General features: G+C 41.6%; 1 protein-coding gene across 2 annotated transcripts in view; it reads right to left on the reverse strand.

Moving 5' to 3' along the window:
- BLTP3A (bridge-like lipid transfer protein family member 3A) overlaps positions 1–1,472 on the reverse strand; it is a 62,875-nt gene extending 61,403 nt beyond the window's left edge. The window contains exon 1 of one of the 2 annotated variants that reach the window (XM_025862394.2): positions 1,189–1,472. In XM_025862394.2, the coding sequence (XP_025718179.1) occupies positions 1,189–1,232 (44 nt within the window). In that variant the 5' untranslated portion in view covers positions 1,233–1,472. Of the gene's footprint in view, positions 1–1,121 lie in introns of both variants that reach the window. The other variant, XM_025862395.2, reaches the window with a different exon arrangement.
- Positions 1,473–13,488: the final 12,016 nt, after the last annotated feature.

Consider the following 13,488-nt stretch of genomic DNA (forward strand, 5'->3'; position numbering starts at 1 on the left):
CAAGATCTCAGGGTCCTGGGATATAGCCCCAGGTGGGGCTCCCTGCTCAGTGGGGAGTCTGCTTCTCCTTCTCCCTCTAGCCCTCCCCCACTCATGCTCTCTCAAATAAATAAAATCTTTAAAAAAAAATAACCCTTTGAGTTAGATTACTATTACTATCCTCATTTTACAGTTGAAGAAAGTAAACCAGAAAGAGTCTGGGCTCTTAAACACAATGCTGTTTAGGTGAGATCATCTTTAAATCCTAAAATTCTCTGATTCTATGTTTATTCAAATTAATAGTTTTCCTTTAGTTAAATTTTCTATACCATTTCACAATCATTAGTCCTACTTTTAAATCTTTATACAGAACAACCAAACTCATGGAACACCTAGATTAGTGCTACCTGAGAAAGAATTAGGAAGATAATCCAAGTAAAGAGTCTAAAGGCACCTTCCAGCTCCAGCCTCCAATCTGATTTTACTTTTATAACATGGTAATTAACCAACAGATGTATCTGAATCTAATTACTAATTCAAAATCATAACAGTAAATAAGCCAGAGTGTCAGCCAGAAAAAGGGATACAGTGGCAGCAAAAGTGTGTCACCTACCACTCATCCAGGCAATGAGAAGACCAGGAAAGACACAGTAGTGCAATGCCCGTGTCCCCTGTTGACTGGCTCCACCCCCTACTCCTACCTCCAGAAAACCACTAGAGCGTACAAGGCTAGAATCACTCTCCCCTTGCGATACAAAGGCTGGCTAAAAGTATTAAGGCATCCCCAACACCTGTCTGGAATAAGGAGTGAAAACTAAGTGGGGGGCCGGGGGGGGGCGTGCAAGCGAGGACAGGGTGACCTGGTCGGCGGTGTGGGAACTGAGCCAGGGGCAGCCGGCCAGGAGATCCTTGAGGGTCGGGAGGCTTAAGGAGGCTGCGAGGGTCGAGAGGAAAGCTCGGGGCACCCCCGCAAGGGCAGAAGAACCCTGCACCGGAGGGCCCAGGGCGAGGGAAGAAGAGAGTGGTGACAACGGTCGGCGCTAGCCGAGCGGGCCGGAGACTGTCCAGCTAGAGTTCAGGCGAGGGCCGCCACGGAGTACCTGCTCGGGCTAAGGAGGGGACCGGCCGGAAGGAGGGCGTACCGGAGGAGGGTCGAAGGGGGTTAGGAAGGGCCCCGGGACGGCTGGGGGACGGCGCTGGTGCTCTCACCGGGACAGGTGCTTCAGGATCTGCTTCTTAATGATCCCGGCCATGCCGGAGCCGCGGCCCGCGTGGAAGGCAGGCGGGCAGCTGTGGCCTCCTCAGTCGTGAAGAGGCGGCCCCTCACCTCGCCGCGGCGCGGGGACCGGATGCCGCCGCCATGGCTCTCTCCCGCCCCTGCCCCGGCGCCTGGAGCTCCGCCACGATCCCACCCACCCGCGCGGCGCCGCGGCCGCCAGCCCCGATCGACGCGGAGATCGCGCGCCACCTGCACTGCTCGCAGTTGCCCGAGTCGCGCGCAGTGAGAGGGCCGCGCGTGACGAGGGGCGGGGCGGGGCGGGGCGGGCGCGCGCACGCGCCGCGGCGGCGGGCGGGCTAGCTCCGGCTCTTTCCGACCGCTCTGCGGCCTGCCTCTCTACCCAGGGAAATCAGAAAGGCTTTCCCTCTAAGTGTGTGAGGTTCCCGCAGTGGTTTAAAGCACAGGGGGAAGGCGGCATCTTTGTCATTTTTTACAGGAATTCGCTAGATAACTGCGCAATGCCTCGTCCGTTTCTCAGTCATTTCCCTCACACATTCACTCATTATTTGTTGAGCACCAGCTAACTCTACTCCAGCAAAATCTGGCTGAGGAGTGACAAGTGGTCTCAAGAAACTCACGGGCCCTTAGAACCACCTCAGTCGGCTGCTTTGTGCTAAATAACTGAGAAGGGGGCACCTCGTCACCATCTCTGTGCCGCTCTGAGCTCCTACCCGCCTAACCAGTAGGCAAATGTTTACTCAACACAGAAGGAACTGAAGCCCAGGAAAATAGTTGAAAAACCTTGCTCAAGGTCACAACTACTGAGTGAAACTCAGGCTGAGAACCCTAGTGTTCTTCCTCTCAATCCAGTGCTATTTCCACTCTACGTCGTTCATACACTTAAAAGTGTAACCCATATGCTGGGGACACCTGTAGAACCTGTGGCAAAGGTGAAAAGGTGGCAGTTTTCTGGACTTAAACCTTTAACAAAAACCTGAGTAAAATACTGAGACAGGCTTATAGGAAATCTGGGTACCTATTCTTTTTTGTAAATAGGTAATACATGCCCTAAAACCTGCGCATGATACAATTGTTACCTGATTCCAGAGATAGTGCAAGCATGGTCAACTATATAAATGTTAAATTTTTAAAATAAACAACAAACTTCATGCATTCTTATGTGTATCTTATAGTAAGTTCAATTTTCCCTAGAAGTTCCCCCCAAATTACTTTTTTTTTACATTTTATTTTAGAGAGAGAGCACAAGCAGGAGGGGCCAAGGGAGAGGGAGAATCTGGAGCAGACTCCACACTGAGCACAGAGCCCATTGCAGGGCTCACTCTCACCACCCTGAGATCATGACCTGAGCCAAAACCAAAAGTTGGAGCTTAACCGGCTTTGTCACCCAGGTGCCCCCCAAACTTACCTTTTTAAAAGGGAAGCAAATAATCCTCAACCTGGGGGCTCTACTACCCAAATCCCTCTAGCAAGACTACACAGTCTATCATTATTTGCCCCTCTGCCCACCTCTCAATCGAAAACGTACTAGGAACCAATAGATCCTATGAAAGAAGTTTCTTGCCAGGATTATTGACCATTATCACTCCCTCCCAATTCACTGGTCAGCTGTACAGGCTTGGGGCAATTTCTTGCATTTTGTGCTTCTTTTCCTAGCAACTGATTGGATATCTGACATCAGCTATGTAAAACAAAACCTGCCCAAGCTCACATTCGGCATCCTTGTTGAACAATTCATCACGCCTAGTGAATGAGTTATTTTTGTTGGAAGCGAAAAGTCATGTTCTAAAAAAATATGGCACCTCTAGGGACCATGATATAGGAGAATTCATACTCTAACCAATAGTATTAATGTGTTTTTCTTTCCCTGCAATGCTAAGAATGAAAAGCATATAAAAATAAAAGGAATTTGGGCCCAATCCATACATTTGTCTCTCTCTGTCAAATAAATAAAATCTTTAAAAAAAAAAACATTTTGAGATGATTGTATATTAACTTTCAGTTGTAAGAAATAATACAAAGAGATGCTTGTATCCTTTACTCAGTTCCCCCCAAGGGCAACATGTTGCAAAACTTTAGTATGATATCCCAACCAGAATATTGACATTAATACTATAGAACATTTCTTCCTTTCTGATATGAAAGCCTTTTATTTCTTTTTCTTGACTTATTGAGTAGGCTACAATTCCTGGCACTTTGTGCAATAGGACTGGTGACAAATTGAGAACTGGTTCTGAACTCAGGTTCAGCTGCTCACCACTCGAAAATCAATACTCAAGAGACAAGTGATGGTGGGAAAGGAAAGATTGCTTTATTCAGGAAGCCGGCAACCTGGAAAGATGGTGAACTAACATCTCAAAGACCATCTTCCACGCCCAGGGGAGCTGGAAGGCTTTAAAGGAGAAGTCATGGGTAAAGGGAGGGGGACTATGTGCAGGAGAAGAAGGTGCCCAGGCGGTTAGGTTAGTCTTTTGTCGACATGACCCTGAACGGATTTGCTGGCATTAGCGAATAAATAAATAAAGCAGTTTTCAAATTTAGTCAGACTTTATCTTCCAGGAAAGTTGGGTCCTTCACTCCTCAAGGCCAGCGGTCTGCAAATCTCAAGGAGGTTATGTTAAGTCTACTACAGACCAAGGGACTCTGGTCGGCAAGCAAGGAGTACATAAGCTGGAAGCAAGTTAACCCTTAAGACCAGTTGGAGTGCTGTTACAGCGACAGTAGATACACTCCCTCTGTTCTCAATCTTACAGGAAAAGCAACTGATTGGATTTCATTTTTCACCATTAAGTATAAGGCTAATTGTAGATTTTTTTTTTTGTGGACTCTCTTTATCAAGTAGAGGAATTTCTCCTCTATTCTTATTTTTGAGAGTTTTATCAAGAATTTGTTTTTTTCAAAAGATTTTCTGCACTGAATGTCATGCTCATGTGATTTTTCTTCAGCCTGTTAAACAGCCTGTTTAAACTGATGGATTTTCAAATACTGAACCAGCCTGCATCCTTAAAACCTCATTTGGGCATGGTATATAATTACTTTCATATATTGCTGAATTCAATTTAATATTTGCTTAAGAATCTGTGTATATTTCCTTAATGGCTAATGATGTTGAGCATCTTTTCATGGTTTATAGGCCATTTGTATATCTTCTTTGGAGAAATGTCTATTCAGGTCCCTTTTAAAATTGGGTTGTCTTTTTATCATTGAGTTGCAATTTTATATTCTAGATACAAGTCCCTTCTCAGATATAGTATTTGCAAAAATTTTCTCCAATTCTGAGTTGTCTTTTCATTTTCCTGATTATGTGTCCTTTGAAGCACACACACAAAAATCTTTTTTTCCATTTATTTACTTATTTAAGTAATCCCTACACCCAACATGGGGCTCAAACTCATGGCCCTGAGTGCAAGAGTCACATGCTCTTCTGACTGAGCCAGCCGGGCCCCCGGAAGCACAAAAGTTTTTAATTTTAATGATATCCAGTTTCTTTTTTTCTTTTCTTGCCATGCTTATGGTAATACACCTAAGGAATGGTTGGTAATCCAAAGTCAGGAAGATTTACACCTATGTTTTCATCAAAAAGTTGTACAGTTTTAGCTTAACATTTAGGAATTTCATCCATGTTGAGTTCATTTTTGTGTATGGTATGATGAATGGGACTGACTTCACTGATCTGTCATGTGGATATCTAGGTGTCAGCATCATTTGTTGAAAAGAATCTTTCCCCATTGGAATGTAATTGCTGATAAAAGCAATGGTCCATTTCTGGATTCTCAATTTTATTCCATTCATCTGTGTCTATCCTTACACCAGTAACACAGTGTCTTGATTAGTGTAGCTTTGTAAGAAGTTCTTTTTTAGGGGCACCTGGATGGCTCAATCGTTAAGCGTCTGCCTTCAGCTCAGGTCATGATCCCAGGGTCCTGGGATCAAGCCCTGCATTGGGCTCCCTGCTCTGCAGGAAGCCTGCTTCTCCCTCTCCCACTCCCCCTGCTTGTGTTCCTGCTCTCACTCTCGCTCTTAATAAATAAAATCTTCAAAAAAAAAAAAAGAAGAAGAAGAAGGTGTCATTTTTCTCTGGCTATTTTCAACTTTTTTACCTTTAGTTTTCAGAGGTTTGATTCCGACGTATCTTGAGGTGTGGATTTCTTTGAGTTATCTTGATTGAAGAGTCCCTGGCTGGCTTAGTTGGTGGAGCTTGCGACTCTTGATTTCATGGTTGTGAGTTTGAGCCCCACATTGGGTGTAGCGATTACTTAAAAATAAAATCTTGGAAAAAAAAATATTTTATCCTGATTGAGGTTCACTCAACTTCTTGAATATATGGGTTTATGTTTCTTGCAAATCTGGGATGTTTTCAAAAATTACTTGTTCCAGTTCCTTCTTTAGTTCTTTCCTTTTTTCCCCTCCTGGGACTCTGACAACATGAATATTAGATCTTTTGTCCCACATGCCCCTGAAGGTTTACTCATATTTTTTTTTCAGTCTATTTTCTCTCCGTTGTTCAGATTGGGTATTTTTATTGTTCTATCTTCAAGTTCATTATTTCATGTTACTGATTGCTGCTAAGTCCATCCACTGAATTTTTTACTTATTTTTTGGTTCCAAAGTTTCCGTTTGGAAACTTCCGTTCTTCATGTCTTGTTTCTTTGCTGAGACCTTCTATCTCTTCATTTGTTTCAAGCATGTTCATAATTGCTCATTGAAGCATTTTTATGATGGCTGCTCTAAAATCCTTGTCAAATAGTTTTAACATCTCTGCCATCTTGGTGTTGACATCTATTGATTGCCTTTTTATTTATTTTTTAATTTTTATTTGACAGAGAGACAGCGAGAGAGGGAACACAAGCAGGGGGAGTGGGAGAGGGAGAAGCAGGCTTCCCACAGAGCAGGGAGCCCGATGTGGGGCTCGATCCCAGGACCCTGGGATCATGACCGGAGCCGAAGGCAGATGCTTAACGACTGAGCCACCCAGGCGCCCTGTCGATTGCCTTTTTAAATTCAATTTGAGATCTTCCTGATTCTTGGTATGATGAGTGATTTTAGATTGAGACCTGGACATTTTCATATTATGTTCTAAGACTCGGGATCTTACTTAAACCTTGTTTTCCTTTTTCTCCCACTGGTCTAACAAAAGGGGGGGGCTCTTGTTACTGTCAGGTGAAGACAGAAGTCCAGGTTTACAATTAGCCTCTCCTTGGACACCCCAGGGAAGGGTTCCTCATTACTGCTAGGCTCAGACATGAGTTCTGGCTCTCCAGTAGGGCTCAACTAACACTTCCTTAGCAGAGTGTAGCAGACTGCCTATTAATGCTCCTCACAAGGCCTCCATTGACATGGGGGTATATGCAGTCTCATTATCACTGGACATTGTCAAAAGCCCTTAAAGTTCTGATTAGGTCTCTTCAGACACTACCTCTGTCAGGAGGGCTCAGTGCCTTGTTATTGCCTCATGGGGGTGATAATTTCAGCTCCCTATTTGGCCTTCTCTGATACCACCCCAGCAGGAGTTTGGAGCATTTCAATACAGCCTGACAAGGGTGGGAGAATAAGCTCCCCCCTTGACCTTTGTGGCATGGCTGGGAGTAGGGCCTGGGTTTTTTTCTGTGAAGTTTGGCTGGAGTAGAGTGGTTACTGTCTAAAAGTTTTGTCTTGCAAACCTCTTTTCTAGTCCTTTGGCTACAGAGAGCAGGCTTTTCCTGGGGTGTTTTTATTTATTATTTTTTAAAGATTTTATTTGAGAGAGAGAATGAGAGACAGAGAGCATGAGAGGGAGGAGGGTCAGAGGGAGAAGCAGACTCCCCACTGAGCAGAGAGCCTGATGCAGGACTTGATCCTGGGACTCCAGGATCACGACCTAAGCCGAAGGCAGTCGCTTAACCAACTGAGCCACCCAGGAGCCCTCTTGGGGTGTTTTTTGTCTGTGGCCCATCACTGTTTCTTGGTTGCCAGCTTCTTCAGCTCCAAGTCTGGGATATGTGAAGCAAAAAGAAAATCCAGAGCTCATTATATTGTTCCTTGGGTCCCAAGTTCTCTAGAGGATCTGCCTTCTTTTCACCTTTCAGTCTTGTTATGCTTGTTTTATACACACACACACACACACACACACACACACACACAAGTATTCATTCCAGGGTTTTAGCTGTACTTAGCAGTAGGAATAGGGAAAAGACATCTCTTCCATCTTTCTGGAAGCATAAGTCTATATGGGTTTTTTTTTTAATGTTTCTAATGTTTTATTTTGAATTAATTATAAATTCACAGGAAGTTGTTAAGATAATACAGAGAAGTTCTGTGTACCCTTCACCCACTTCCCTGCAAGAGTTACATGTTACATAACTAGAGTATGACATAAAACCCAGGAAATGGATACAGGCACATCTCAGAGATATTGCAGGTTGATTTTGGTTCCAGACCATCACAATAAGACAAGTCAAATAAGTTTCTTGGTTTCTCAGCACATGTAAGTTGTTTATGCCACCCTGTAGTCTATTAAGTGTGTGATAGCATTATGTCTAAAGAAAAAATGTACATACCTTAATTAAAAAATACCTTACTGCCAGGGTGTCTGGCTGGCTCAGTTGGTAGAGCATGTGACTCTCAATCTCAGGGTTGTGAGTTCAAGCCCCATGTTGGCTTAGAGCCTACTTAAACAAACAAACAAAAAACAATACCTTACTGATAAAAATTGCTACCCATCACCTGGCCTTTCAGAGAGTTATAATCTTTTTTATGGTGGAAAGTCTTGCCTCCATGTTGATGGCTGCCGACTGATCAGGGTGGTGGTCGCTGAAGGCTGGGGTTACTTGGGCAATTTCTTAAAATAAGACAATGATGAAATTTATCACATGGATTAACTCTTCCTTTCACAAATGATTTCTCTGTGGCAGGCAATGCTGTTTGATAGTGTTTTATCCACAGAACTTTCAAAATTGGAGTCAGTCTTCTCAAACCCTGCTGTTACTTTAACAACTAAGTTTACGTTATATTCTAATCTTTTGTTGTCATTTCAACAATCTCCACAACATCTTCACCAGGAGTAGTTTCCATCTCAAGAAAATACTTTCTTTGCTCATCAATAAGAAGCAACTCCTCATCTGTTAAAATTCTACGAGATTTGCAGCAATTCAAATATTACAATAATGACAAAGTTTTAAATATTGATAGAATTAACAAAATGTGACACAGAGACACAAAAGGAGTAAATACTGTTGGAAAAAATGGCACCAATAGACTTGCTCAACACAGAGTGGTCACAAACTTTCGATTTGTAAAAAACACAGTATCTGCAAAGCACAATAAAACGAGGTACACTTATATTGGTGTGTGTGTATAATTCCGTCATTTTATCACGCGTAGACTTGTATAAGCACTACCACAATGAAGATACAGACTACTCCGTCACTACAAAAAGCTCCCTCATGCTACCCCTTTACAGTAACTTCTTGCTCCCCCCCATAACACCCTAACACCTGGCAACTACTAACCTGTTCTTCATTGTGATAATTGATTTTATAGAGTGCTAAATAGCAAAGATAGGTTATTATTGACTATAAGGATTCTTGAGAGTTTTCTAGTTTGTGGTAACTATGATGTTTTAAAATGACTTTATTGAGGTATGACTGACATACAACAAAGTACACAGTTTTTAAAGTTTTGACATAAATACACACCTGTGAAATCACCACCACAATCAAGACAATGAACATATCCATCACTCTCAACAGTTCTGTTTTGAACTACACTGGCCTCCCTGCTATTCCTCCAATACATTAAGCAGACTTCCACTTCAGGGTCTTTGTACTTGATATACCCTCTACCTGGAAAGCTTGTGCCCTAGACAGCTGCATGGCTGCCTCCCACCCCCGCCCCCTCATGTCATCCCCATAGAGTCATCCCTGATCTGGCACTCCTTATGTCCCTTACTTACTTCATGGCCATGTACCGTCCAACAGTGGTATTTTTAACTGTCTGACTTCTAGCAGGACAAATTAATCAATTATTACTCTTCTCCTTGAGCACCTCTTTTGTATCAGTCAGGTTAGATTCAGCTGCATATAACAGAAAACTCAAAAATTATTACATGACTTCAATAAAAAATGTGTATATACCTTTCATGTAAAGTAAGTCTAAGGTAGGCCGTTCATGGCAGCTCTTCAATCATTAGGGACTCAGGGTCCTTCTATCTTTAACACTAGCTTTAGCTGTCAGTCTGAGGTCCAAGATGCTGCTTGCATTTCACAAGTATCATACCCACTTCCTCTCAACAGGAAAGAAAAAGGGCAGGGAAAAAAGGCATGTTCTCTCCTGCTACGTGGCCTCACCTAACTAAAAGCTCTGGCAAATGTGCTATTCATTGCAGATGGACATGAAGGCAGATAAAAAAATTAGGGGTTCTATTATTACAGATAGTAACAGATACTGGGGCGGGCAATTAGTAATTCTGTCTGCCACTCTAAGCTCTATTGTATTACTCTTCTTTTTGTCCCTTTTTACACGCTTCACTCTACCAGCAGAGTCCTAAGAGATTAAAGGGATAAAGAGGGAAAACATAGCATTTGACAAGAGGTAAAATTCTTTGCCCTACCTTTTACTTAATTCTTTCAACAACCATCTCCCCAAAGTTATTAGGATGTAATGTACAAAGAAAAGTGGGAAAGGATTAGGAAAATTATTTCTCAGTGTCACTGTGAAAACTGATTATGTCCTTACAAAGGGCTTTGAGATCTTGGATTCCTTTGTTTGTTTTTCGGGTTTAAGATTTTATTTATTTGTTTGAGAGAGAGAGCATGAGCAGGGTGGAGGGGCAGGGGAAGAGAGAAAAGCAGACTCCCCATTGAGCAGGGAGCTTGATGCAGGGACTATATCCCAGGACCCCGGGATCATGACCTGAGCTGAAGGCAGACGTTTAACTGACTGAGCCACCCAGGTGCCCTGAGATCTTGGATTCATATGCTGTGTTCAAAGTCTTATTAGATAAGCATGTAAGTCAATGGGCTTTTCTTAATCGGCAGCTGAGGAAAGATACTCAAAAAGAACAAGTATGGGGAAATTGGACAACACCTTGATGGATGATCAAAATTATCATCACCAATGAAGGGCAGATGGACCCTGTGTGCCTGCCTATAGATGTGATATCCTAGGCATACAACTGAAGACAAATACCAGAATGTAATCATGAGGAAACATCAGGCAAATCCAAAATGAGGAATGAGGAACACTGTACTAAACGAAAGGTGGTAAGATTGTCAGTGTCATAAAAGACAAATGCCGAGAACTGTTCTAGAGTAAAGGAGACTAAGGAGCTCTGACTAAAAAATAAAGTCCATGATTCTAGAGAAGATCCTGTATAGGAAAGGGGGAAAGAAAAAAAATACAAGGGCAATGTTGGATCAATGGATAAAAATGAAATATGGTTGGCAGATTAAATTATTGAGTCAAGGTTGTATTTTCTAGGCTTGATAACTAAACCATAGTTGTGTAAGAAAATGTTTATTCTTAGTAAATACCTACTTAAGTATGGTAAAAGGCATGATTTAAGCAACTTACTCTCAAATGGTTAAGGAAAAATATATACATACATATATATAGTGAGAGGGAGGAAACATGCACGCAAATAATCAAGTGAACTGAGTGAAATGTCAATAGCTATCAACAGGTGATTCTGGTTAAAGGGTACATAAGTGTTCTTTGTACAGTACTTGCCAACTTTTCATTAAGTCTGAAATGCCAGCCCCCCATGCCTAAAGAGTAAGGACCATAAGCAGCACTCAGATTATCTTATTCCTGCACCTGTCTGATGAACTATTTTAGATGCTATATTCTGTGCCAGAAAATCTAACCCTTAAGCTTTCAGTTGGGAGGGAAAGAAATGACCCCAATTAGCTAACATTTATTCAGGGCACCTCTATCAGAAAAATCTAAGGCAGGCCAGGTTTTTTTCTTTTGTTCACTAAATATATCTAGGAGCCTAAAAGATACCATCTGACTGAAGCTATTCAACTGGGACAAACACTTAATCACCACTGGACTTTTTCCATACAGGATGACCAAATTAGCCTGTGGTTCTATGCAAGGATCCCATTTCTCGTGCAGCTGGGAATCAAGGGGACTGGCATTCTGACAAAACACTAAAGCCGAGGCAGTGGAAATGATGCTAGCTTGGACTTCAACTGCACTCCCAGTGACTTTGGATCTGCCCAAGAAAAGGAAGCAAGTACATTAGCCCATACACACTCTACACGAACTTCTTTGATTCTTAAGATCTAGTGGCATTCTTGTTGCACTATACAAATTCTCACATTATAGCTGGTATTTTACAATTAAAACCAGATGTTTAAAGGCATAGATTAAGAGTAGTAAATTTGTATTCTTCACAGCCTCTTACAAAGGAAATGTCTTATAATCATTAACTATAAACAGTTTGAGGAGTTAATAAAAAAACAAAAAGAACCTTATTTGAACTATTTATTCCTACTATGTCCATTGTAAAGTTTGTTAAACTTTTAAGTCATCGTATTGTTTTTCTAAAACTATGTAACTTTTCTTCTTCAAAGAAATGTTTCTGGGCGCCTGGCTGGCTCAGTTGGTGGAGCATGGGACTCTAGGATCTTGGGGTTGTCAATTCGAGCCCCACGGTGGGTGTGGATATTACTTAAAAACAAAATATTTAATTTTTAAAATTATTGATTTATTTTTTTGAGCGTGCGCGCATGTGCGAGAGAGAAAACAAGCGGGGGGGGGGGGGGGGGTGGCTTGATCCCAGGACCCTGGAATCATGACTTGAGCCAAAGGCAGATGCTTAACTGAGCCACCCAGGCGTCCCAAAAACAAAATCTTTAAAGAAAAAAAAAGAAATGTTTCTGGAATGGATATTCAACCTTAAAAACATACTTTGGAAAAAGCTTCCTTTTAGGAAGACCTGGGTTATTCCTAAGTACCTGAGGCTATTTTCAAAAACAAAATAGCTATCTGGGAGCTTTCTGTGTATATACAAAAGACACCCTCTGCACCTTGAGCCTGACAGAGTCATCTCAACCAGAAATTTGCTGAGTCACATGTAAGCTCAGTTGGCAAGGTTTCCCCTATTTTAAATCTGCAGACATTTTAGTAACAAATCTGAGCTGTAAAACTAAGATATACAAACTATCAATTTCTGGTAAGTCCTTCTTTAAAACATGTAACGAGGAGAAACTAAAAAGCAGGAAGTAGTCCTAGCAAAGACTCAGATTAGGAAGTCAACTCAGCTTTTACAGAGGCTGAGCATAAAATCATGTCAGGATCTCTATTTCTAGCCTCTTGTTTACCTAGATAAGGTTGTTTATTAGCCTAAATTAGCCCTTCTTCAAGTTTCTAGGGGAAAAAAGCCATCTACCTTTTGCCATTTCAATCTCTAGCTGCAAATCTATAAATATATATATATATATATATGACACACACATACAACCAGTATTACATTCCTGAGTAGAATAGATCCTAAGAGTTTGCCAAACCCACTAATAATCAAAATTTCCTAGGGAGCTTTCCCAAAATACCAATTTCCTAAGCCTTACCCCAGATATATTGAATCAAAATCTGGACTCTCTATTTTTAAAAAGACCCCCATGACTCTAATCGTCAGCCAGGTAGGCTGTAACTGCTGGTTTAGGGCACCCTCTTCCATAACTTCACTTTAATAATAATGTCAGATGGCAAAGATAGTTTTGTTTTATAATGATTCAAAATCAAAAAGATACAAAAAGGGGATAAGCCCTTCTTATTCACCCATCCCCCAGCCACCCATTTACTCTTCATGAGCAACCAGTATTACCAGTTGCTTATCTGTCCTTCTAGAGATCCTTTATGCCTACACAGGAACATATTTCCTCTAAATAAAGATAGCAGTGAACAATTCATTTTGAAAAAATCAAGGTTCAGTACAATGTGTGTCTTAGAGATCTTTCCCCATCAGTACATAGAGCTTCTTTATTGTTTTAACCTGCCTGGTATATGTCATTTTGTGGATGTATCACACTTGATAAATCAGTCCCCCTTCATTGGACATCTATGGTATTTCCTGTCTTTTGCTGCAATGCATAGTCTTGTACACACATCATCTTGTACATGTGCAAGTCTATCTGTATGATAAATTCTTAGACATGGAAATGATAAGTCAAAGGTACTGTAATTCTATCTGATAGATATTGCTAAATTGCCCTCCCCAAAGATTATAACAATTTTCACTCCCATTTGCAATGTGAAATAGCTTGGATTGTACACTGAGCAGAATATAA

The sequence above is a fragment of the Callorhinus ursinus genome, unplaced genomic scaffold, assembly GCF_003265705.2.
Source record: "Callorhinus ursinus isolate GAN/ISIS: 27379988/994484 unplaced genomic scaffold, GSC_fseal_2.0 scaffold59, whole genome shotgun sequence".
NCBI classification, from domain to species: Eukaryota; Metazoa; Chordata; class Mammalia; order Carnivora; family Otariidae; genus Callorhinus; species Callorhinus ursinus.